The sequence below is a fragment of the Chiloscyllium plagiosum genome, chromosome 34 (assembly GCF_004010195.1).
Source record: "Chiloscyllium plagiosum isolate BGI_BamShark_2017 chromosome 34, ASM401019v2, whole genome shotgun sequence".
NCBI lineage: Eukaryota > Metazoa > Chordata > Chondrichthyes > Orectolobiformes > Hemiscylliidae > Chiloscyllium > Chiloscyllium plagiosum.
The window spans coordinates 33,273,954-33,299,232 of record NC_057743.1 but is presented as its reverse complement, the minus strand read 5'-3'; the positions used below and the strand labels follow the sequence as shown (position 1 = coordinate 33,299,232).

Here is a 25,279-nt window from a genome sequence, read left to right as displayed (position 1 = left end):
GGCGCTGTGAGGCAGCAGTGCTAACCACTGTGCCACCGTGCCGCCCACCTTCTCCTCACTACCCCCACCTTGTAAAACCCCTCCACATTTCACACGTCATTTTCACTGATTCTGCATCCTGGGACACTCTGGAGTTGCACTTTCAACAGCAGGCCCCCAACTTTCTCCTTTCCGCTGCTGAGTGCAGGAGCTGTTGTCTCTGATTGGCTGTCAGCTCCAGACAGGAAGGATCTCCACTGCTCCTGTGGAACCAAATTCCAGAGGAGGATTCTGAAAAGGATCTGCAACGATCTCTCATTGCTCATGGAATATTTCACCCCAGAAATGGCATCACTGACTCATTCTCCTCTTCTCTAGATTAGGACTGAGGTCAGTCACAGAAAAGGCTTACATTAATCTAGCGCCGATCACAAACCGTCTGGTTCAATAATTCCCATTAGGGAAGGAAAACTGCCATCCTTACTGATCTGGCCAACGTGACTCCAGGTCCACATCAATGTGGTTGATTTTTAAATGCCTACTGGACACTTAGGGACGGGCAATTAAGTGCTGGCCTAGCCAGTGACGCCCACATCGTATCCAGATGACTACAGGCTGCTCAGTTTAGAGAAGGGAAGTTTGATGAGGTGGGACCTTCTCCAGTACTGGACTTGAACTCACAATGTTGGTATCATCTTGCAATTGCAAACCTGTGTCCAGCCAACTGAGATAATCAACTTTGGCCAGGACAGGGGTTAATGGTGCAAAGTTTCCTTGAAATAGTGCCACAGGAGCTTTTTGGATGGGTCCTTGGCTTGACAGGTATCTGAAAAGGAGCACCTCCATCAATGAGGTTTCCCTTTGTATGGCAGCAGAGCATCAGCATTGACTTTCGTGCTCATGCCCTGGAGTGGAATTTGAACCCCAAATCTCGTCATTCAAAGTCAAGCTTAATGCTACCCAAGTGCTGACAGTACCCAATTATAGATGAATGAACTCAGCACAGACACACAAAGAGAGCAGGGCCACTCCAGGCTGTGTCAACTCATTGGATAAACTTACCCAAGTCATTATTGGAAACTGAATTAACACTTATTAATATCAGTAAAAGAATGTTGTGTGTAGAATGTTAAACCCACAAAAATGCTCTTAAATAAACAGTGTTATGAACAATCTGCTGTATGTGCATACTTTGCAAATACTGGACAATATGTGGATCTAAGCAGACACTGTAATATTTTAATATTCTATAAGCAGCTAAATAATTGTGAATTTCATAATATAAATTCAGAAGCAGCCAGTGTGTTATAATTTCTGTTCCAGCTCTCCTTTTGAAGATTCTGGATGTGTTAGTCACCTGCAGTACTTCACTCTAATGGCAATAGTTTGTGGTGAACAAGACAATGCATTATCATGGGTGTGCACAGGATGTGCCTCACCAGCTTATTGGATGTCCACACACGTCAATTCTGCTAAGACACTTCCCTTAGTAGGGGGATAGTTGGATAGAAAAGCCCAGATGGTTTATTCACCCTCTTTCCCCCACCCCCAAACGACCTCCACAAAATCAACCTCACCCCTCCAGTCCAGTTTTATTATGGGCAGTTAATGTGATATAGTCACGCAGTTCAGCTAATGCAACATAATAGGGGGGGGAATCAGATCTGGGACTTTCCATCTTCACATGAGTCAGTCCTGTATCGGGCACTGTAGTGGCTAGCTTCATCATTAGGAAATCCCTTGAAATAAATTTCACTAATACATCCTAAAACTTAGGAGACAGATGGAAGGTAATTACTGAGCTGTATAGATATGCTTGAGTGTGTAAGTTGCATATTTAGTCGACTAAAGGATTTTTGCTGCTACTTATTGAACATCACGCTGTCTGCCCCACAAATTGTGGCTTTTCTTTCAGGGACGCTAGTTTGAGATTTGTCTAAGAGTGACAAGACTAGATCGTTGTTATTTTAAGCTCAGGCTCTGTTGCCTAATTTGTCAGCCTCTTGTTACTAAGGATACAAGTCAACTAGATTTTAGCTTGTACCTAACCACGACAGCAAGCAAATTCTATAGTGTCATTAGCCACTTAAAATATGACATGAGGCCCCTCAGTTGTGAAATTTCACATTGTATTCCTTTCTGCTCAGAATTGAAAACAAATGTTGATGGGACTTTTGCACTATGCCATGTATTTAGAAACAAATTACTGCAGATGTACTGAATCTGTACTGAAAACAACAAATGCTGAAGATCACAGCTGGTCAGGCAGCATCTGTGGAGAGAGAGTAAACTAACGTTTCAGGTTTAGTTGACTCTTCATCAAGCAATCTCCAGCATTTGATGTTTATAAGCCATGTGTTTAGCTTTATTCTAAAAGTGATGGCTGACTATAATTTGACTACAATTTCCCCTGTTTCTGTAGCGCTTGAAGAGAAGTCTGCAGGTGAGAGTGAATCTGTGGCGTTTAATGGACGGACATTCATAGAATATCACAATTCAGTAACAAGGAGGTATGTCACGTTCTTTGCATATGAATAACTGTTGATAAAATGTTCAATACTTGACATAATCAAATACCAAATTGACTTGAAATTTACTTTTGCCCTAATTTTTGAAATTTCTGCACCATTCACTACCTGACCAATATTCTCCAATCTCTACATTAACATTATTAATGTACATGGAGGTGTATTGGGTAACCTGTCCATCAATATTTCAGACCATTTTGTCAACACACATCTTTAAACTATTTGAAGACAATTCTCACAGATAGTGGGACAAGGTATGCACTTTTGCCTTCGACCTGGCTTGCACACACCTTGAAATCAATATCTAATTCCCATATGAGTATGATTTTTGTATCATACAAGTTGATCGACTTTCACTAGAACTTTCTCTTTGGGGACTGAGGGCTTACATCTATTTTCAAGGTCACTTTTAATCGGCAAACATAAAGAATAGTTATTGTAAGGTGATGCTAACCCCAACAGGCAACTGCAACTCTGAAGACCTTTGAAGATTTGACATAACTTGTGTATTGAAAATGAGGAGGGTTCAAATACTACAGTATTCTAGGTTAATTAAGGTTAGAAAGGTCAAGATTCACTGTAAAAACATGCAGTTTGGCTCTTGTTTTTGTGTTGTTCTGATGCTTAAATCTATGTGTGTCACTTTAAGTCTTCATATGTAACTGGTCAATCCATACAGAAATCTTAGTATGAAGCAGTTTTTCTGTACTGAAACCTTCTTGCCTTCTTTTGTTTTATCTGGTTGCTGAAAATTCTCCTTCAACAAGTGGTTTGTGCTTGTCCCAGTTTTCTTATGGTGTGGTGTCTGTTTTGTCTCTTATGTATGTCCTTGTTTTCTCTACTCTCAAGCCATCTTGCAAACGAGATCCCAGAGTAAGTACAATGTCCAAATAATGAACTCATTCATATAATATCCCTCTCCCCATGATACGTATGTGACATGATATCAAATATGCAAGGAAATGGCATGTATGTGGGAAGTGTGTGTTGGGAGTGACGGATTGTGAGATACAAACATGAGCTAATGTACCCCAGGCATGTTGGAGATTTCTCTATGCGCTGTGGATTACTTTTCATACTTTATCATTTCTCAAAATCTGCGTTTCTTATGTTATTTCTGTTCCCAAGTATTTTGTAAACAATGAAAGTTATGTTGGTATTGCCTTAAGGCTTATGCCAGTGGGACTGACAGCTACTGCACTAACATTGTGCAAGCTAATGGCAAACCCACCAGATATCTCAAGGGGCCTCACATCAGCCATAACAGATTTGGGTGTTAGAAACACAGACCACAGGCCTTCTGCAAAATCAAAGTACCTTAAATTGAAGATGTTAAATAGCTCCTAGTTGTTATAGGTGGATGCCTTTAAAATCTATGCAGAGATCTCCAGCATATTCTGTAGTGGTTTTCTAGAGACATAAAACCACAGAGTGTGAGATACTGTTGGACGTGCAACATTTCAAGTACTGTCGGAATATTAGTACCATCTTTTCTCCCACAGTCTCTGATTTATCTGTTTATTTAATTATATAACAAGAAAAGAATCAGTTCATTGCCTTGATTTTATAGATATTTTAATCAAACTGTTCAGAGATGTTACCTACATGTGGAGTGGGTGGAACTTGAACCCAGGCTAAGAGGTAGGGACATTGCCACTGTACCACAAGAACCCTTGCCCTAATTTTATAATAAAGTATATTTCTTTTGGCCTAATTTTATATTAAAGTGCGTTTGTCTTGTGGCATTGGTATGCTATGCACCATCCTTGTGCAGAGGATTAGCCTGAAATCAGACCCTCTCCAGCACTACTCTAAGACTCAGCTGCTTGGGGACTGTGCACATACAATTCTGGATGACTGCTTTAATGCTTGTTTGGGAAAGGTTTAGCTGTATCCATACCCCAGGGCACAATGACCTGCATTCAGGTCAGGACCCACAGCAGGGATGAACTGTGACAAGGAAATCTGCTATCTAAACGCTGTTTTATTCCCTTTCACTCCCACCACATGGCTGTGAGGTTGGAATCATTTGCTCAGTCTGTAATTAGTTTTGAAATAATTCCTTCCTGCTACTGGGCTATGTCTCTGAACATCATTATTGTCTGTCGGCAGCCTGAGTATTTTGCAACTAAACATCTTTCTGTTCAGCAGAAAATCGTACTTTTGTATAAAAATTCAATTTTTTTTTAAACTATTGATTTTTAATAAAGAATAAAATAAATAAGGGATGCTTTTATCCCTGTCCAACTGGCTGAATAGATGGGGTAAGGTCGGGAGGTTAAACTGTCTAGTTGGTATTTCCAGTCACATTTGCACCTATATCAGCAACCGTGGGGCTTTATTGCCCCTGATTCAATTTATAGAAGGAACTGCAAAGTCACACAAATTGCTGGACCCACTGTTAAATAAGAGTTGAAAAGTGTGGCGCTGGCAAAGCACAGCAAGTCAGGCAGCCTCCGAGGAGCAGGAGAGTTGACGTTTCGGGCGTAAGCCCTCTACTGTTAAATGAACCCGATGCTGAAGTATGAAGCTAGACATGAATCTTCTGTCTAGAATCATAAAATCCCTACAGTGTGGAAGCAGGTCATGCAGCCCATCAAGTCCATTCCAACCCTCCAAAGACCAACCCATCCAATTGCTGTAATCCCTGCATTTCCCACTTAACCTGCATCCACTTAACCTGCATATCTTTGGAATGTGGGAGGAAACCAGAGCAACCACATGCAGGCACTGGAAGAATATGCAAACTCCACTCAGTTGCCTGAGGGTAGAATTGAACCCGGGTCCCTGATGCTGTGAGGGCAGCAGTGCTAACTACTGAACCACTGTGCTTGAATGTAGATGTTTTTACAGAATGCAGCATTGCATATGTCTGCCTCAAAACCTACCAGTGTCCCAGCAGTCTCATTTCAAAATATTCCATCAGTGAAAGCTCTTCATCCATTTATCCCTTACCTTAATGATTCAATTAAAATAAGTTGATGTCCACCAGCAAAATCTGATGGTATAATTTGAGTCAATTAGTATCAACAAACCTTAAAAGATTTTTTAAAAATTCTTGTGAAGCAATATTATCACACTATACTCCTCCAGGCCCAAAGAGGAAACCTTACACTGCCTTCTCTGGTTAAAAAGATTTTGAATCTCACCCATTCCTACATCATTTACCTTATTTTCAGAATGATTCCATCCTGGTATGCAAAATCCTGTTCTCACAGGGCGGCACGGTGGCACAGTGGTTAGCACTGCTGCCTCACAGCGCCAGAGACCCGGGTTCAATTCCCGCCTCAGGCGACTGACTGTGTGGAGTTTGCACATTCTCCCCGTGTCTGCGTGGGTTTCCTCCGGGTGCTCCGGTTTCCTCCCACAGTCCAAAGATGTGCAGGGTCAGGTGAATTGGCCATGCTAAATTGTCCGTAGTGTTAGGTAAGGGGTAAATGTAGGGGTATGGGTGGGTTTCGCTTCGGCGGGTCGGTGTGGACTTGTTGGGCCGAAGGGCCTGTTTCCACACTGTAATCTAATCAAATCTAAACCTCCTGACTAGTGAATGGATGGATTAATTAATTCACCTACTGTGGGGATTTCTGTGGTTAAAACAAGAAATGAAGCACAGGAGTTAAAATGATCGCTTACATTAGCATGGATACTTTAAACAAGGGATTTAAGCTTCTTGCTGAGCTAGATGGGTAGGTGTGAGGGCAGAAATTGTTGGTGAGAAATGTTTCTGGACAGAATTGTTTTTAAGAAGTTGTTGAAGATCTGGTGATGCCAGGAACAAAATGTGTTGAATGTTTCCTCTCAGAAAGAGCTCTAATGTTTTGTTATTTGTTTCAAGAAAAAGATACCGTGAATGAATTTCTTTTTTTAAAAAATCCCTCATCTCTCTTATTGTGATATCATGTGTACTATCTGGGCATGCACTTCAGTAAATAATACCATGCAAACTATTACTCCTCATGTGACATCAGGTTGTGAGTGCAAATGAGCATCACTAGAGTCACATGTACATCTTGTTACATTCTGTAACATCCTTCTCACCAGGGAAAGTAAGTTACTTTTTCACCAGGTATATGTATTTTTTTCCCATGAGTCCACATACAGCAGAATCACATCACCTTACCGTTCATTTGCAGTCATCTGGAGCTGAATAGCCATTCACAATCAGAAATAGAAAATGCTACATTGTACTTTGAAAGATTCAGTGCTCCTCGCTGCCCATTTAGATTGTGTTTCCCTTACTTGAGATAAAGCAAGGATGACATAGGAATAGAAGTAGGCCATTCAGCCCCTCAGGCCTGTTCCACCATCCAATGAGATCATAGCATAACCATATGCCTGCCTTTGGCTCTTATCCCTTAATACCTTTGCTCAACAAAAGATTATCTACCTCAAATTTAAAATTAACAACTGACCAGCATCCATTACCATTTGTGGAACAAAGTTCCAAACCTTTTACCATCCTTTGTGTGTAGAAGTCGTAACATCTCTCCTGAATAGTCTGGCTGTAATGTTTAAAGTATGCCTCCTAATTCTTGAATCGCCAACCAAAGGAAATGGTTTATCTTTATCTACCCAATCACCGTTGGCCTTCTAAATTCTAGAGAAAACAGGCCTAATTTGTATAATCTCTCTTCATAAATTCATCTCTGGAAGTCCAGATATCATTCTTGTAAACCTACGTTGTACTTCCTCCAAGGTCAGTCTATGCTTCCTGAGGTGTCCAGATCTGTTCACACCACTCAAATGACTATTTAGCTCATTTCAATTCAATCTTGCAAAGAACAGGAACCAAAATTTTTCTACTGTAACAGATAACAAGTCAATTAACAAGTGGAAGAAGAGATGATCAGTTACTGTTTTGGGTGTGCATTCGTAGTTTAGGAGAGCCCTGGTGAGGAGTAACTAGATGAATCATTGACTTAGATGTTTACAGACACTGTCTGACCTGCCTGCACACTTTTTATTTTCTTTATTATAATTGTGCACTATCCCATCCCTTTGCAACAAGAGATGAATTTAATGAAAGGAAATGCTTTATGGACCTTATTGGAACACAACCACATTGCTAGTGAGATTTTGATTCAAAACCACTAAATCTACTTAAAAATGTGTGGATATGTATTGATAGTTATCAGAAAAAGACCCAAGTTCTCCACAGGTAATACATACAACTTGATGAAGACTGTACTGAAAACAGCGATGGCAAACATGGGGGAAGACTTGCATTGTAAGAATTCAAATGAACTAAGAAAACATTTCATTAATCTTTAGCCAAATAAAATTATTTGGGAGTAGTTTCAGGACAGGGAAGTTTAAATAGTTGCACCAAAGCTTCTACTCATTTTATAACTAATAGTTCACTGTGTAATTTGCAACGCAGCATGTTTAGACTACTATCTGAACAACATCCAAAAGATTTTCTCGTCAGTGCATGCTTAATAGTGGAATGTCTCCTTTGTGAATTCCAGTAGTGGGTGGTGAAATTTTCATACAATGTCCACAGGGCTCTGAGAAACATTCAGCGATGTAAATATAGATTATATTTGACAAAATTAGATTGTATCTAGAGAGTACATCATACTAGGATGAATGATTAATGTTACGGGCTAGATTTTCACACAGTCGGAAAGTGTCCTAGAGTAGTGGGAAGGTCTAGGCCTTTCCTCCCAATTACTTCTGTTGCTATTTTACCAGTTCTCCCAACCTACCTCCAGAGAACTTGCAAAATCTCAGCCACAGACTTTCCCATTCTCAGAGATAAAAGGTGAAGGATACAAATGTTGGCACTCTTAATCAAAAACAGAAAATGTTGGATAAAGAAAGACTGCCCACCAGCATTTGAAAGGAGAACACAAGCAAAATCTGTGACCCTAAATGGCTCATGTTCTTTTGTCTTTGATTCTTCATGAGCTTGCTCCTTTGCCAATACCCACTGAATCTTCATTCTTCAAGTGAGGCATTCAAGAGGGCATTGGATGATTAGTTGGATAGAAATGATGTGCAGGGATGTGGGGGAGAAAGGCAGGAGATTGGCTCTAGATAATAGAACAGGTGCAGGTACGTTGGGCTGAATGGTCTCTTCCTATACTGTAACAGTTCTTTGATACTGTGTGATTATAGGTTGAATAGGAAGGAAGCACCTGTACTGTGCATGAAAAATATTAAAGGAAAGTTTTAGCAGGCTAGCACTTTGTGCAATATTGACCTTGCATGGAGGCAGATGATTTCAGTGTCAGAGACAGTAGTGACCTTGTTATTGAATAACATTTTGCTCCTTCTATGACAAAGAAGCAAATCAAGCTTTGTGTCTGAAGAAAATCACATTTATGGAATGATCTGGGAATGGTTTTGCTTCATAAGGAATAAAACTCCATGGGAGAGATGAGTGAATTAATATTCACTCTTTCCCTTGAGAACCCCTATCTTCCTGATACTCATCAAAGTTAGACTAATAGTGAGTCTGAAACCATTGTCAATTATCATAAAAACCCACATGGTTCACTTATGTCTTAAGGAAAGGAATGTGCCTACCTTACCTCGTCTGACCTACATATGGTTGACATTCAATTTCCCTCTGAAATGGCCCGGTTAAAGGCCAATCAGTGATGGGGAACACATGGAGAATATGACCGTTGTGAGAGTATTTGTAATGTTGCAGAAGCCAGATTTGGATTTTAATTCTCCAAACTAATACGTGCAATCTCCGGGTTCTGCATGAATATTGCAGCACTAATTTGATTTGGAAATTCTTTCTCCACTAAACACAAATGTAATGTGCAATCACTCTTTTGAAGGAATTGGGTTTTATTTTCTTTATTTTACTAAGAAATCCTGTGGAGGAATTTCCATTTTACTATAATTAGCAACTCAAACAAAAGCCTCATTACATTTTAGAACATTACATCAGTTGTATAATACTTTGATCTCTTGCTATAAATTCTGTGTCCTAGGATCCTGCCCCACTAGCTACCTGATGAAGGAGCAGCGCTCCGAAAGCTTGTACCCTCCAAATAAACCTGTTGGACTATGACCTGGTGTTTTGTGATTTTTAGATTTTAGAAGTTTCTGATCAAACAAATTTTCGTATTGTCAAGAAAAAAATCAAATGTATGTTCAAAAATGGACTAGCAGGTGAACGTATGAATGTAGGAATTAGGAGCACCCCTTGCAATGAACAGCAACATGTTAATTTTTGCATTATAAATTATTTCTTCATACATTTGAGGATGGTAGCATGGTCCCAAGAGAATAAAAAATGGGTTGATCATAAAAATAGTTTAATTAGTGTGCAATGATCTTCAGTGTCTTTGTGAATTATAGAAATCGGTACATCCAAAGAAAAGTTAATTTTAAGAATTTCCTCAAAAACAAGTACAATCAGTCGAAATGCACAATGGTGGCTTTTTTTTTTGATCTTGATGGAAGTGGGATTTGGGCAAGCTTCCACTGTTTAATCTAACACCAATGATTTTTGTTCATGATTTATTTTTTGCTGTCCATCTCTTGTTACACTTGGTTGCTCAGCTATTTCAGAAAGGATTTAAGAATTGACCACACCTTTTGGATTAGGAATCAATCTAGGTATGACCAGGTAAGCATGGCAGAATAGTAGGAGCCCTTGTGGCAGTATCAGTACCTCCAGCTCAGGAGATCCAGGTTCAAGTTCCACCTGCTCCATAGGTGTGTAATAGCATCCCAGAACAGGTTGATTAGAGAAGTAAGTTTTTAAAGGAATTAAGGCGCTTTAGCGAACCACTTTATTTTTATGATGATCAATGATAGTTCCACTGCCACCACTATTGAGACCAGCTTTCAATTCCATACATTTCTTTACTATTTGAATTTAAATTCTACCAGTTTTTATGGTGAGATTTAAATCCACGCCACCAGCTTGAGTCCCTGTTGCTAGTCCAGTAACATTACTATTGCACCACTATGTCTCTGGATGGCAGTAACTCTTTCTGCAATATGCTTAATTTACCCTTGACATTCCTGGATCCTTTATTATGGGGTTGGTTAGCTCAGTTGGCTGGACAGTTGATTTGCAATGCAGTGTAATACCAACAGCATACGCTCAATTCTTGTACCGGCTGATGTTACCACAAACAGCTCTCTTTCTCAACATCTCCCCTAGCCTGAGACGTGGTGACCCTCAGGTTAAACCACCACCAGTCGTCTCTCTCTCTCTAAACAGAGAGCAGCCGTTTGGTCTGGTAAAACAATGGTGACTTTACCTTTCTGTATTAATTTGTTTGATTTTGGGTGAATTACACAGTAAACAGCAGCACATGTCCAGTGGAGATTTTACGTCAATCCCCTCTTGCCAATGTCTAAATTGAAGCTTTCACTGATGCTAAATGAGGATTGACTTCAAACCAAGATAGTTTCAGGCCACACAATAGCTTTCCATCTGTTCAGATCCTATTCAGTATTTCCCAAACCTCCAATTTCCAATACTTAGAAGGGCAAGGAAAAAAGATGCCATGGAAACATCGTCATCTCCGGGTACTATGCTGAGCTGGGTGTTTGTCCTTTTCTTTCAAAGTCACTGGGGCAAATTCCTCAACAGCAATTCAAACAGGCAGCTCATCACAACTTTTGCAAGGTTATTTAGGAAGGGTTAATAAATGCTGACCCAGCCAACAACACCCACGTACCACAAGTGAATTTAAAAGATCTTCCCTACTTAAGAGTATTGTGTAAGAGTATACCTTTAGCTCAGGAGCTGCATCAAACCAAGAAGATGGCTCAACAGCCCTTTCTGAAGCAATAAATGCCATATTCAGGAGAATTATTTTGTCTGAAAATGAGTAATATGTGATTGCCTACCTTCACAATAGATCATAATCAGCAATTCATGACTGAGATCCATGTAATAACATTTTACTCTGAGCTATCTATCACCTTTTACAGACCAAATTAAATTTCTACCAAATCAAGTAACTATTACTAATACTATAACTATACAATACAGCAACCATTACTACCAACCTAGCCGGGGAGAGCTTGATGCCATTACTAAGTTTAAAAATGAAGAGTACTCCATTTCTGCATCACACTCGTCCTTCAACTTGAACAGTTAAGAAGACCAATCGCACCGTTACCCTCGGAACCTTTAAGCAATTATATATCATTTATGTGCTGTGTCAGTGACCTTCTACTAATTCTGCAAATCTGCTCAAATATATCATTAAATATTCATATATATCAAAATGATATATTGTCTTGCCTCAGAGAATACATTCAAGAAGCAATTTTGATCGCTAAGGATTTCATTTTTACCTGTTCTTCTCAAAACATATGCATGTTGGAAGTATAAATGTTATCACTTATACACCTGAAAGAGGCATAATTTTTGTTTTGGAGAGAAATTATTATGATTGTTACTGTGCTTGTACATTATTTGTCCTCTTGCTAACTTTCTCCCAGCTGGTCCCATATTGTGAAGAATAGTTCACAAATTCTTTGTATCTTAGCCTTGGCAGCCAGTAGACCATTTGACATTTGGGGAGATCACATGACTATCTTGACAGTGTCCTTGTTTAATACCCGCTTTACAATTGGTTTCACTCAAAAGTGATCCAAGAGCAGCAACAATTTGTTTTAAGCTCCCTTAACCCTGCTGCCAACCATGTCAAATCAGCTTGCTCAGTAATGAGCAATTGATTAGATTAGATTCCCTACAGTGTGGAAACAGGCCCTTCGGCCCAACAAGTCCACACCAATCCTCTGAAGAGTAACCCACCCAGACCCATTTCCCTCTGACTGATGCACCTAACACTATGGGCAATTTAGCATGGCCAATCCATCTGACTTGCGTATCTTTGGACTGTGGGAGGAAACCGAAGCACCTGGAGGAAATCCACGCAGACACGGAGATTAGGGAGAATATGCAAACTCCCCACAGTCATCCGAGGCTGGAATCAAACCTGGGTCCCTGGTGCTGTGAGGCTGCAGTGTTAATCACTGAGCCACCATGAGGAGACTATCTTGTAGTCAATTTTCTTTCTTTATGTCTATCTATTCAACTATTGTATAGAGGTTGGAAAATTGGTAATTCAGGTTTTCAATCTGGGCTAGTGTCTTGAATGACAATTCCATTTCTTTGAAAAGATTTTTGTTGCCTTTAGTTAAAAAGTACAAAACAAAATTCCTTTTTTTCTCTTAGCTGTCCTGTTTCCTCCTGGATTTGCATGTTTTTTTACCTTTTGCAGCTGAGAGTGGTTGACAGGCAGTCTAGCCCCACACATCTTTGAATGCTATTGTGAGCACTGCATTGTTGGAATACAGGTGCCCCCTGTATCCAAATTGCTGTGCCCCACATTACTGCTCCAACACTTTACTGCCAATTTTCTTAAACTTTACCTTTTATGACGACATCACTGCTTCCTGATTTTTACTTTTGGAATGCCAAATTAAAATCACTTTCCACCTTAAGTGTACTAACTGAAGAAACAGGTTCCACTGTCTGTTTATTTTGGTGCTTTCAGATTTTTAGTTTAGACTTTACATGTATTGGTTGATTGAGGCTTTTTACAGATTGTGCTGTCTAGCTTTCCCTTAATGATTCAGCAATTAAACGATCTTCATGGCTACTTACTGCATGCATGCATTCTTCTTTCTGCCCCCTAAGTCCTGAATTCATGGACTATCCTTCAGATCAAAGGTGAGTCTTCACCGTGCTTACATTCACTGCTTCTGTCTGTCCTCCTGTGTGTGGTGGCTTTCATCATGATGTCTTGGGTACAATTATAAAGGAAGTGAGAGCTACATTGAGCTTGCTATAAGATTGGATTTTCCAGCTCATTAGATTCATACGTAAATATCTATACCATTTGGTGAATTCACAAAGATAGTCACGCAATTGCTTTGGGTTAGGAATCTGTCACACTGATAAAAAGTAATCAAGATTTGCGTAATTAAATGTATTGCTGACGTTACAACAATGGTTACACTTCAAAAGCATTACATCGACTAGGAAGTGGTAGGGATGTTGCAGGGAGGCAAATAGCATTAGCTAAATGCAAATTATTTTGACCATTGTAAGCAAATTCCTCTTCTTCCTTCTCACATCCCCACTCTCAAACCTCCTCCACTGTGGAGCAAGAAAGCAGCAGTTATAGTACTTATTTGTCAAGATTGGTTTAAAGTGTCTGGCATTCAAGATTCTATATATAGATGATTAAAATTATTGTTTGTTCGAGATAAAGCCTCAAAATGCTGAACTTAACAAAGCTGAAATGACTACAAGATTACACTGTATTTTATTATTAGTATGGACAGCTCTAATGAAGGTCAGTTAGCTTGTTCCACCCTGTCAACTCATTCCTGATCCTTTTTCATGTTTTCCTTGAAATACTTGCATGTGTTTCTTTTTAATCACTATTACATATTCTGCTTCCTGCACTGTTTCTGGCAGAATATTCTCTCTCATTACTTGGGCTTTTGCTCTCTTCTCTTTTCAGTGTGTTCTCCTTTCTCATTATTTTGGTCTTTATTAGAAACTTGAGTTTATATGGTTTTAAAATAGACTTTTTTACACCACCTTACCATTCTCCCAGTTCACGAACAGAACGCACAGTTCACCACCTGCATGTCTCAATTGATTTCCTCACTTGTCTAATCCCTTCTGAAACTGCTAATATAAGCCTTAGTTGTCATTCGAACTAAACACTTGGCTGCCTTTCTTATTGTCTTCCTTTTATATATTCTGCAGTCTCCTCTGTGTGAGCCATTTTAATTCTTCCTTCACGTAATTTTAAAAATTTCAGTTTTCTATCCTTGGTCTCCCTGTTCCCACTTGTCATTTAGTAGTTTGGAGCAACTTAATCTAAAAAAAAATTCATTGGATGAAAGCCAATCTTTAGGTCTGATTTTTTCATGTCCTGTCAAGTACCAGCATGTAGCCTGATGCAATCTAGATGAGTAAACTTCCCCAAATAGTCAAAGAACCTGCACATCTCCCTGGCTTGTTGATCCTATAGAATGCTGTAGCTTTCAGTAGATATACGACCTAATTGTTTTTGCCTTTCACTGACAGTACAGTTCTAAACTGTGAACCTTTATGAATCTTGAAATCAGACCACCAGGATTCCTGTATAAATACTTTATCGGTGTAGATTTGATTCTGTGATATTTAAACCAATTTACAGCTTTGTCAGGCTGTACAGCAGATTGCTCTCAGTTTCTTTAACCTAAAGACCTTCTGATGTTGTGTTTGATGCTGGTTGGTCTTTGAATGTTATTTATCTCTGGATGTTGTGTCTGTGGCACTGCAAATATCCTATGTGGTCTATTAACCCTCTTAAGTTCACTGCCCAGATTTTCTGATGAATACCACCCCAAAATCAGTATTCACATGAGCAGGAACAGGAAATGGGTGGAAGCCCTATTTTCACAGAGATATGTTCATTTTTCACCCCTTTGCATTTTCCAGAGGGTGAAACCAACAGCAGAGAAAGCATCCAGTTCATACAGATGGATATTTAATTGCATTATCGGGTTTGTAAGGCATGACATTTCCTGCCATTCTAATGTGCAGGATATGAAACACTTTATGCAGGTATCCAGTATTGCTAGTCAGCATTAAGATTGGGGAAAGTACACTGTTAAGTTATGGAAAGCCTATTTTAGTCATTTTTGGTTATTTTTCTTCATTTGTTTAGGCAGTTACATTATCACAAACCTCTGTGCCAAAGTAAATAATTTGTCACTCCTCATCCTGTTACTGACACCAGTGGGTTTTCCTACTGGGAATTACCCTGTCTGGCATGCTTCAAAAAGAGAGAGAGACTTATGAGGTCAGAACAGAAAGTGCTGGAGAAGCCGAGTAGGTCTGGCAGCAGCTGTAGTGAGTGAGACAGTGTTAACGTTTCCAGTCCAATATGACTCCTTTTCAGAGCTTATGGAGATCTGGTTGCACATGAGAGTGTCCATTTGCCAGCACCTCAGTTTGTTGACCAAAGATGTGACTGGGGTTACCTCTTCCTAAAAGAAACTGGGCCATCAAACCCACCAGCATTATAACAAGATGCCTAACAATAATATGATTAGCATCAACATTAGAGTGGTGCTGGAAATGCACAGCAGTTCAGGGAGCCTCCGAGGAGCAGGAAAATCGACATTTCGGGCAGGGGCCCTTCATTAGGAATGAGGCTGGAAGCTTCAGGGGTGGAGAGATAAAAACAATAATAATATGATACTACTGAAACACAATACCAGGTTTTCAGTGGCATGTATCAAAGGTGGCTTAACTAGATGATTAGTACTTGGTGTATGGTCTCATTAAGTACACCTATCAATATGCCATCAACTTCTCTGAAACAGCATCTGAGAATGGAATGCAGAGCATTTTTTAAAGATCTGGTTTACCAATAAGGCACAGATTGTGCAATAAGGAGAGTTTGTGCTATTTGTTGGCAAGGATACTGAAGCTACATGGAGCTTATGGTTTGCAGATTCAGTGATGGTAATGATTAGCTGTGTCCTGAACTTTGGCTCTCAACATCCTTATGGGCATCGCACAGAGGCCCAGAGGATAACCATACTCACAGCTGTCTCATGAAGTGCTACCTCCCACTTCATCAGGCCATCAGGAGATTGGTGGTGAGACTGCTTTTGTCAGTTGCAGACTTGTGCTTCATATCCTGTTGTTTTTATCAGTCTCCTCTTAATCCTGTGCCTCTCCAACTATGGCAAAGGCTTCTAAAGACTTAGGATTTTCGGAAGGCTTTCAGAATGTTGTCACACTGTTGTGAAGGCTCCCTTTAGTTGAATTAAAAATCACACAATACCAGGTTATAGTCCAACAGGTTTAATTGGAAGCACTAGCACTGCTCCTTCATCAGGTGGTTGTGCAGTACACAATTGTAAGATACAGAATTTATAGCAAAAGTTTACAGTGTGATGTAACTGAAATTATACCTTGATTGTTTGTTAAGTCTCTCATCTGTTAGAATGACTATATTAGTTTCACTTCTTTCATATGTAAATCACAAAACATTTTTTAAAAAGTTACATTCTCAGTTAACTTTAACAATTGGCGTCAGCCCAGATAATGTGTTGAAGGTGTTAGCCCCCTGTGTGCTGCTGTCTGTGCCATAATGTTTGGACTGATTCTAATCTCAAAAATGAATTAACAGAATCTTACATGGATTCATATGAAAGAAGTGAAGCTAACATGGTCATTCTGACAGATGAGCGACTTAACAAACTATCAAAGTATTTTTCAATGTAGAATTTCAATTACATCACACTGTAAACTTTTGCTATAAATTCTATGCCTTACAGTTGTATAATGCACAGCCACCTGATGAAGGAGCAGCGCTCCGAAAGCTAGTGCTTCCAATTAAACCTGTTGGACTATAACCTGGTTTTGTGTGATTTTTAACTTTGTACACCCCAGTCCAACACCAGCATCTCCAAACCCTTTAGTTGAACCATTTCTTTAGATTATACTTATACACAATATTCTGCTCTGACTACCAGTAAGCCATATTCAAATCTGTACACAAAAACATTCAAATGAACTGCAGACAGCAAATTAAATCCAACTTCCTTGAATCTGGCTATAACCTATCTCTTTATTCTTCTAGACAAACCCCAAAAGCCACAAATCTAGGTCACTGGGTATGTGAAAATGTCAATTTCTTGGTCCTTTTTAATGTAAATTAAGAATTGATCATTTATGATGAGTCAAAGTGACAGAGGAGTTAGTGGACCCAAAACGTGATACTTTGTAGTGAATGTTTAGTACTGGCACTATGTTAAGATTTGAATCTCTGAACCTGTTCTTAAAGACTTTTGTTTCTGTATTTAGCGAAAAAGCGATACAAATGAATTACTTTGAACTGAGCATCAAAACAGAAGCAACGCAGGGACTGATTCTGTGGAGTGGGAAAATTGCTGAGAGATCTGATTACATTGCACTGGCTGTAGTAGATGGGTATGTGCAGATGACCTATGACCTGGGTTCTAAGCCGGTAATACTCCGGTCTACAATTCCAGTCAACACAAATCAGTGGATTAGGATCAAAGCTAACAGGTACATTTGAGATGCATATTGCCTTTCATTTCAATAGTTACTAATTGTGGTTTGGGGACAGTAAATGAGAGTGCAGACAATTGGTTAGAAATTTCTATTTGTTATCCTAGTTGTTAAATGTATGATGTATCAAACGACTTATCTTTTTCCATTATTTTAGCAAAGATATTAAGACATTTAAAATAGCATTAATACTTCTAACATGAATGTGATAAGTATTCTTCCTTAATATCATGAATTCTACTTTCCACCCTCATATATCTAAGATCTAAGATTTAGTATTCCAGTGGGATGGTCAGATTTTGCCTTTTGCAAGTTTATATTGTTGGTATCAGTAGTTTGTCATGAGGGGTCTTCAGTATTATTTCAGTTACTCAAATCAGTGCCCGTCTCCTTGCTCTGGTTACCCAACAGGATACACAGATATGGGACTCTGCAGGTGGGAAATGAAGCCCCTGTCACTGGTTCTTCTCCTATTGGTGCCACACAGTTGGATACTGATGGCGCTCTCTGGCTTGGTAAGTTGGAACCATCATGAGCAGTGTTTACAATTCTAGTATAAACGTTTAGAGTATTTGGATGGCAAGGCATGTAGCTTTGTTCACGTGAATCACTTTAAAGTCAACCTGTACCAACCACCTCCTGTCACAACTACTAATTTGAGGATCAGGATCTGAGCTAATGACCTTATGGCCTATCTGATTCAGCTAGTCACTAAATAAACTCACCAAGTCAACAGGGGATGCCAGGTTAATGTTCTTGGAACAGAGCTAATTTCTGTTTTAAGTGATCCTAAGTTCAAAAGGCAAAGCAAAGGCTTATTTACCAGAGTGCGTGAGTTCTGTGAATGAGTTGACAGGCTTGTGTGTTTAAGGGTTCAGAAGCTAATCTGAGTGGGAAGTTGTGGAGTAATACTGTTTGGGGCTAGGAATTCTGGTTTGCTTTAGCTTTGTGCTTTATTTGCACCAGCTCTTTATTTTAAAAAATTTGTTTTAAACTCTGTTGTGAACATTTAGGATAGATTTTCATAGTGCCATGAGCGACGTGGGCTATAGCAAAAATCTGGGAGAAATCAGATGAGTCCTTTCTTCATGTCAGGATTGAATTATTGACTTTTCAGACAGAGTTGGGAGCGTCAAGACAAGATTCTCATCGGGAAGCAATGAGATGCCTCTTCATGGGGATTATAGCTGGTTGGCAGCTTCATGAACAATGAGTCTTACCTCATTAATCAGCAGCTTCCTTTCCGAGCACCCAGCATGAAGAAATGAGACATCAGTAATTCCTGACATGAAAGCCAGAGTGAGTACCTGGTAATTTCAGCTCATTGCAAACTCCTCCAGGCCACTATCTTTGACATCCGACAACAATGTCTCAGAGAAGCTGCATGGACACAAGCTGCACACACACTGTGTCCATGGATGTGGGCATCTGACACCCACCAGGTTCTCAGAACCCTCATTTTACCAATGCTGCACTTGAAAGGTGCACTTTGGGAAGCAGCGACAACTAGCATTCCAATGCTGCTGCCCAGGCACTTTGCATGCAGTAATCACAGAATTGTTACTTCTATTGTCATGGCCAGCTGAAGGCCATTTGGCCCAGGCTGCCTGTGCTGGCTCTTCCGATGAGCATCATGATCTAATGACAGTGGCAATGATGGAGCAGGCATTAGGAACACTTTGAATGCTTGAGTCAGTCAGTGGAGGGGGAGTGGGGAAGGGAGGGGTGTGGATCTGAAAAAATACCTTGGACCAAATGCACTCTATCGTCATAGTATGCTGCATTCTACAGAGGGCAGACAATGAGACGGAGGACATTGGAGCAGGCAAAGGTGCGATGTACCGGATACTGCGGAACATGGAGAATGGGTGTCATCTTCTGAGGAGGAGGAAAGAAACTGTCCTTGTTCATGACAGATCTGCAGCAGGTGTTACAAGACAAACAGGACCGACTGATACGCAGTCCCAGTAGATGAGAGCTGGGTGTAGCAGGAAATTGTGGACTGTAGAATAGTTGTTGATCATCATACATTTGTTTTGAGTTGTGGAGTTGAACTGCATGCTCTGTTTGTTTTGCCAGTGTTTGCTTTTGATGAAGAAATAAACGCTCTCTTTGGAATTACCCGAATGTTTGTATGTGATGGCCCATGTACAATAATAAGATGCTGGTCTCCAGTGCGCACTGGGGCACAGTAATGATGACTTAGAGGGCAGTGGTAAGATGGGATGTGGCTAAAGAAGATAAGCTGTGTGGCCTGGTGGTTAGATAATGATGAGGACAAGAAAGTGGAGCTATGTGCGTCCAGGAAGTGTCTGTCATGTCTGCTATGTGTGTGGAGATTCTGCACCATTATATTGCTGGTTATATCAATAAATGTCAATGCCAACATTTGGCCAGATTTTTGGCTGAAGTTTAAGGTGGCGTGGGTGCCAGAGATGCAGATCAGCATATTCCAGGATATCTAGTGACTGGTGAGTTCTTTTGACTGTGGCGAATAGGGACCTGGGCTAACATTGCACAAGAGGAGTGTCATGGGAGCACAGTAGGTGGTTAATGAGTGAGATGATGTGGCGAGAATTCTCAATAGGCCCCATGAAGAGAAACCCTTTGTGAAACTTGATAAAATTGATGCTTGGCCTAAATATAGTAGGATTCAGGCCTTCATGTTCCACTAGGAAGAGAAAACATGTAAAAATATATGGAGTTAAATATATGGAGTTAAATCCTTATCGAGTACCATAGATTTTCTCTTTGAATTTAGTCCGTATACACACTTATTAATATCGTCTATACTGGTGACTCAATTTCCTTTCTTAATTGCTCCATGGAGTTTCCTGTGCAAAGAATTGACATGGATTGAAGATGTGCCAGTTTCAAAGTGCAATTGACAATTACGGTTGTAAATGTGCTGAACAAACAATTTCTTACAGCTTCCAAAGTAAATGCATTTTTTAAAACATGCAGTCTTCAGACATCCTGAGCTAAGCATAACCCATTTTAACACACTAGCTATATTATACATTAATCAGAATTCAACTGAATTGATCTGTGTCATTAGTACCAAGAGTTCTTAGGCCTGTAATGCAATATGTCCATTAATTCAGTGGGTTCTGCCTTCAGCAAAAGTGCTTGGAATGGCAATGCATACCATGTAAAGCTTTTAGTTTTGTGGAGCGTGCTGTGCACAATTCTCACCGATAATTGTTCCCATTTTTTCTAGGTGGAATTGAGAAGCTAGCACTTGGAAACAGATTGCCAAAGGCCTACAGCACTGGTTTCATAGGCTGCATAAAGGATGTAATCATTGATCGTCAGGAACTTCAACTAGTAGAAGACGCCTTGAATAATCCCACAATATTACACTGTCCAGCCAAATAATGAACAGGCCATGCCTATTGCTGTAATTATTTTCTATTTTTGTATACTTTTATTGCTTTTTATATTGAAAATGTTTTGTTGCAGTATATCAAGCTGATCTCACAAGCGAACCAAACGATCAAAACGTCCTAGGCTACAACTACACTGTACACAGTTAATTCAGTCATACTTGAACCTGTGAAATTTGGTGCTGATAGTACCCGCTGCCTTCTTTGAATCATTCTGCTTCATAATCTAAGAACTTGTGGTTAGGCTCTTCTTATTTAAGGCAACTAGAAGACTTAAATCTGTAGTATTTACTATCTGGCCAATGTATTTTCTCAGATTTGACCCTTCACATCAAATTGTGAGACACAATAAGCGTCGACTGTCTTTGTTTCTCTGCTTTTAATAATTTGTGTTGTTTATGTTTAATTGTGTAATACTTCAAGGATTAAATATATTGCAACACTGAACTAGCCAACACGTGTTGTTTTGGGAAAATGCTATATCCCTCTTATAAAAGATATGAAGTCATCAGACAAAATGATGTACAGCTAGATGGAAAGAGCTTTGCATGTCACCTTTTTTTTTTTTAAAATAAATTTACTTTCAATATTCCCAAGTCAAGGCAGCACACCTTCGATTGCTCTGGACTTTTTAGGTAGTTCTAAATCATTTTAAGTTTTAAAAACCTGTACTTCACAACAGAATCTCATAAATACGGCTGCTTTTCAATCATCAAAGTTCAGATGTTTTGGTTTGCAATCAAAAGGAAATAAATAGAATCTCTTGATTATTTTGTAGCTTCTGAAAAGAAAACAAAATATCATTGAGATAAAATCTGCTAATGCAACGTTTCTCAACTATCAAATGTTTTCATTAGCATAAGGAGCTTGCTTCTTCCTCTCCGTCAAGAAAGAAGTTTTTTCCCCAAACATGCAGTGTTCATTCACTCTGCATAAGAGGTAACCCCTGGTTCTGTGCTGAGATTCTAGAAACCAAGGGAATCTTTATTGCATTTCATTAACTGGCACTTGAAACTCAATATGGAATCAAGCTGATATAATTTCCTGAATTTGTTTTTCCATTTGTCTATATTTTTGTATGTAAAGACTCAAACTGTTTAGGTGTTACAATTTGCCACATGCAGAAATAATCTCCCGCTTTTGATGCCCACTGTGTATAGTGTATGTACTATGGACCAATATGTAACAGATACCTTTCACTTAACACTTGTGAGATTGCATGTGGCCTGCTGGTGGTCCATTTTTTTCTAATGGTCATGGACAGGGAAAAATATGCCTACGTTTTAAATTTAATGAAGAAAGACTGATGTCCAGTTGGCGATCACACTCAAAAAAAAAAGAACCCAAGAGCTTTGTATTACATGTGGCATGCTACTGAGCCAGTCCCATAATATAATTTTCTCCTTAGCTGCTGCTTGCTGTAATGTGCTCCACCTGCAGACTTGACCAATGGAAAGTACATGGGCGCAGGTGGGAAGTTTACTGCTGTAAATCCATGCCCAGTAGCTAAATTAAAATTACAATGGGCTGTTGGAAAAGGTTTGCAGAAAATGAGCTTCGCTTTCATGAAATATGCCAAGGATTTTGCAAGTGGCATGAGTGGCCATAAATGTGTCTAGACTGCTGTAAAATTTGGTCTCTGCAATGTGCATTGATTCAGATTGTTATATTTTTGTCATCGGCATTATTCAGTGGTGTCAATTATTTTATTTCTGGCCCTATCACCTGACTTTTTTTTAAAAATCCACAGAAGGTGTCTTTTTTTTAATTCAGCCTTAACAACTAATGTGTATTCACAGAATTTCTTTATATTATATAACATTCAAATACATATCATTCTATAAACCTGTGAGGAGATAGCTGAAAAGAGCACAGTTAGGAATAGAAAGGGGCACTGTATCACTGGGAATTGGAATGTGACAACCACCAAAATAAAATCACTGCAAGGTGGTCAAACAGAGGTGACCACAACAGAGGAAATGAGGAATGCCTTTCTGACATTTACGTGGGTGGTGCTGCTGTTAGTGTGCTGTTTTATTACTCTGTGAAAGGCATCTAGATCACATGCAAAGAAAATAAGTTCTCGCTGTCACTGTGTGATATTGTCAACTTTTAGGCCAGTATTTAGACTTTGTAGTTGTCATGGTTTCGGTCATTTTTAATGTCACAACTTTTATTTTAACGTAATCTCTGGCCCTTTGCAATGACTGGTGAGGAATGCAGTCTGTTGTCTGTTGTTCTTTTAATGCTTACCTCATCATTGCTGCAGACTGCAAGTGAGCAGACAACTTTGGAATGCTGGTCACTGGTTTTGAGGAGGTCAATTAAGTGAACTTGCGTGTGTTTTTTTTCCAACAAGGGAATTGAAGAATTAGAACATAAGCAGAAACATTCCAAAATGCTGTGTCTTGAATTCAGAAATGTTTGTGAGAAAGGGGGGCTTTAGAAATGCCTTAAATGCCAAGTTCACCAATCTTCTGGTGAGCCTCACCGTGCACACCTTGTATTGTGCACTTATTTTTATTTGATGTTTTACTGCTGGTGTTTTAACTCTAGTGTAAAAATATTCAAGCCCTTTTTTTTTAAAAAGAAGAGAAATGCTGATTTATTTATGTGTTTCCATACAGTGTTTTTTCAGGTACATGACCATTGTAAACTGCTGTAATTAATCTGTAAGGACAGTGCACAGTATATGATCAGCATGATGTAACCATTACTAACTTTATTACTCGTGTCTTTTGTCCAATCATCATGAAATAAAGTGGTAAAACTTCCGAATAATTTTAATTTCTTTTTCCTGTTAGTGTGGAAAGTGATCTTTAATGAATTATTAAATGTGTGTTGCTGGTCTTGAGAAATTTTCTGATCCTCTCCCAATGGAATTGCCTCCAAAAACCGAAATACTGCAGTTACAGGAAATCTGAAATAAAAAGAAACAAAGCGCTGGACATGCTCAAAAGGTCAGGCATTATCTGTGGAATGAGAAATGGAGTTGGCAATTAATTTGGCCTGAAATGTTGGTCATTTTCACCAAAGGTGCTGAGTGTTCACAGATTTATGATGGTCTGACAAACTGTATAGTAACAATGATTCAGAGTTAGGCACCATACCTACAAATTATCACTTTCTTCTACTTGCTGGGTCTCTCCACAATGTCCATAAACCTTGAATGTTCACTGTTCTTTTAATAAACAAAAAGCTTGTAAAAGGTCATAAGCCATTACCCATTTATTCACCTCCTCAGAGCAGATTATCCACTTATACCTCGATTATGAAAGTGCTCTTTACTTACTATTTTGTTCTTTGCTAGCTTCCCAGCTGTAGGTTTAGAGGTCAGTACATTGTAGAAAAACTAAAGAGCTAATCACTTTACAATTGGCACAATGTAATACTGCCAGTATTGCTGTCAAAGTAAATGATTGCAGAAGTTATACAGTCGCCTAACGTATTTGGTTAATAGAGTTAAAAGAATACTGTTTATACATTTAGCGCTAACAATACAGTATGCTTACAGTAAAAGATGAGAAGCTATCATCTCAAAACCACACATGAAGTAATAGGTTCAACATTTATCAGTAAATGAGCCAATGTCTGTGGGAACTCAATTCAGTAAACCAGCTGAATACTTAATGCGTATATGTGAAGATAATGTGATGATAGAATTAATCACAGCCAATTTCATTTTGTTGGCATATGTACATTTTGAGTAGCAAAATGAACCAGGTGAACTGGGCAATTAAGGTAAACAGTATGCTACTAAATATATTCAAACAATAGTCTATATACGATAATATGCATCTTCATGTTACTCTCATTATGTCAGGTTAAAGTGATATTTATTGGACTGCTTTTGTGTTCTAATTTGTTTTGTTAATTTAACACCAGAGAAAATATGGACACAGTGTACAAAGCACAGAATCAAGCTTTTAACAACGTTGTGTTGCACAAACCAACATGAGTAATTGGCAAAATCAAAATACATTATTCCAGTATGATTACACAAAACCTATTATTGAGTTTGCAATTCACAAAAAGAACAGAGGCATCACACTCCAAATTCAATGTTATTAAAATGTGTAGTGGGTTCCTCAAAACTCTCCTACCAATCTTACGTTTGAGCTCTACTTTTCACGAATGCTGCCTCTAAATCATAATACAACAATACAGTCCTGGGAAAACATATGCTTGACTTGTTTGGTTTGGAAGGTTCAATGAAATTGTCTATACAATGGCACTGGTTCCACAACTATCATATATTTGTGGGGAGATTGTCTCTGGTCAGAGGATAACAAATCTCCCTGGCTGTTAGAAACCCATTTACATCATTGACATTCCAGCAT

At 39.1% G+C, this 25,279-nt stretch overlaps 1 protein-coding gene across 3 annotated transcripts in view; it reads left to right on the top strand.

Moving 5' to 3' along the window:
• agrn (agrin) overlaps positions 1-23,713 on the top strand; it is a 228,782-nt gene extending 205,069 nt beyond the window's left edge. For 2 of the 3 annotated variants that reach the window (XM_043676122.1, XM_043676123.1), the window contains 4 exons: positions 2,402-2,489; positions 17,326-17,550; positions 17,965-18,068; positions 20,774-23,713. In XM_043676122.1, the coding sequence (XP_043532057.1) occupies positions 2,402-2,489; positions 17,326-17,550; positions 17,965-18,068; positions 20,774-20,931 (575 nt within the window). In that variant the 3' untranslated portion in view covers positions 20,932-23,713. Of the gene's footprint in view, positions 1-2,401; positions 2,490-3,356; positions 3,381-13,140; positions 13,174-17,325; positions 17,551-17,964; positions 18,069-20,773 lie in introns of all 3 variants that reach the window. The other variant, XM_043676121.1, reaches the window with a different exon arrangement.
• The last annotated feature ends 1,566 nt before the right edge of the window (positions 23,714-25,279 follow it).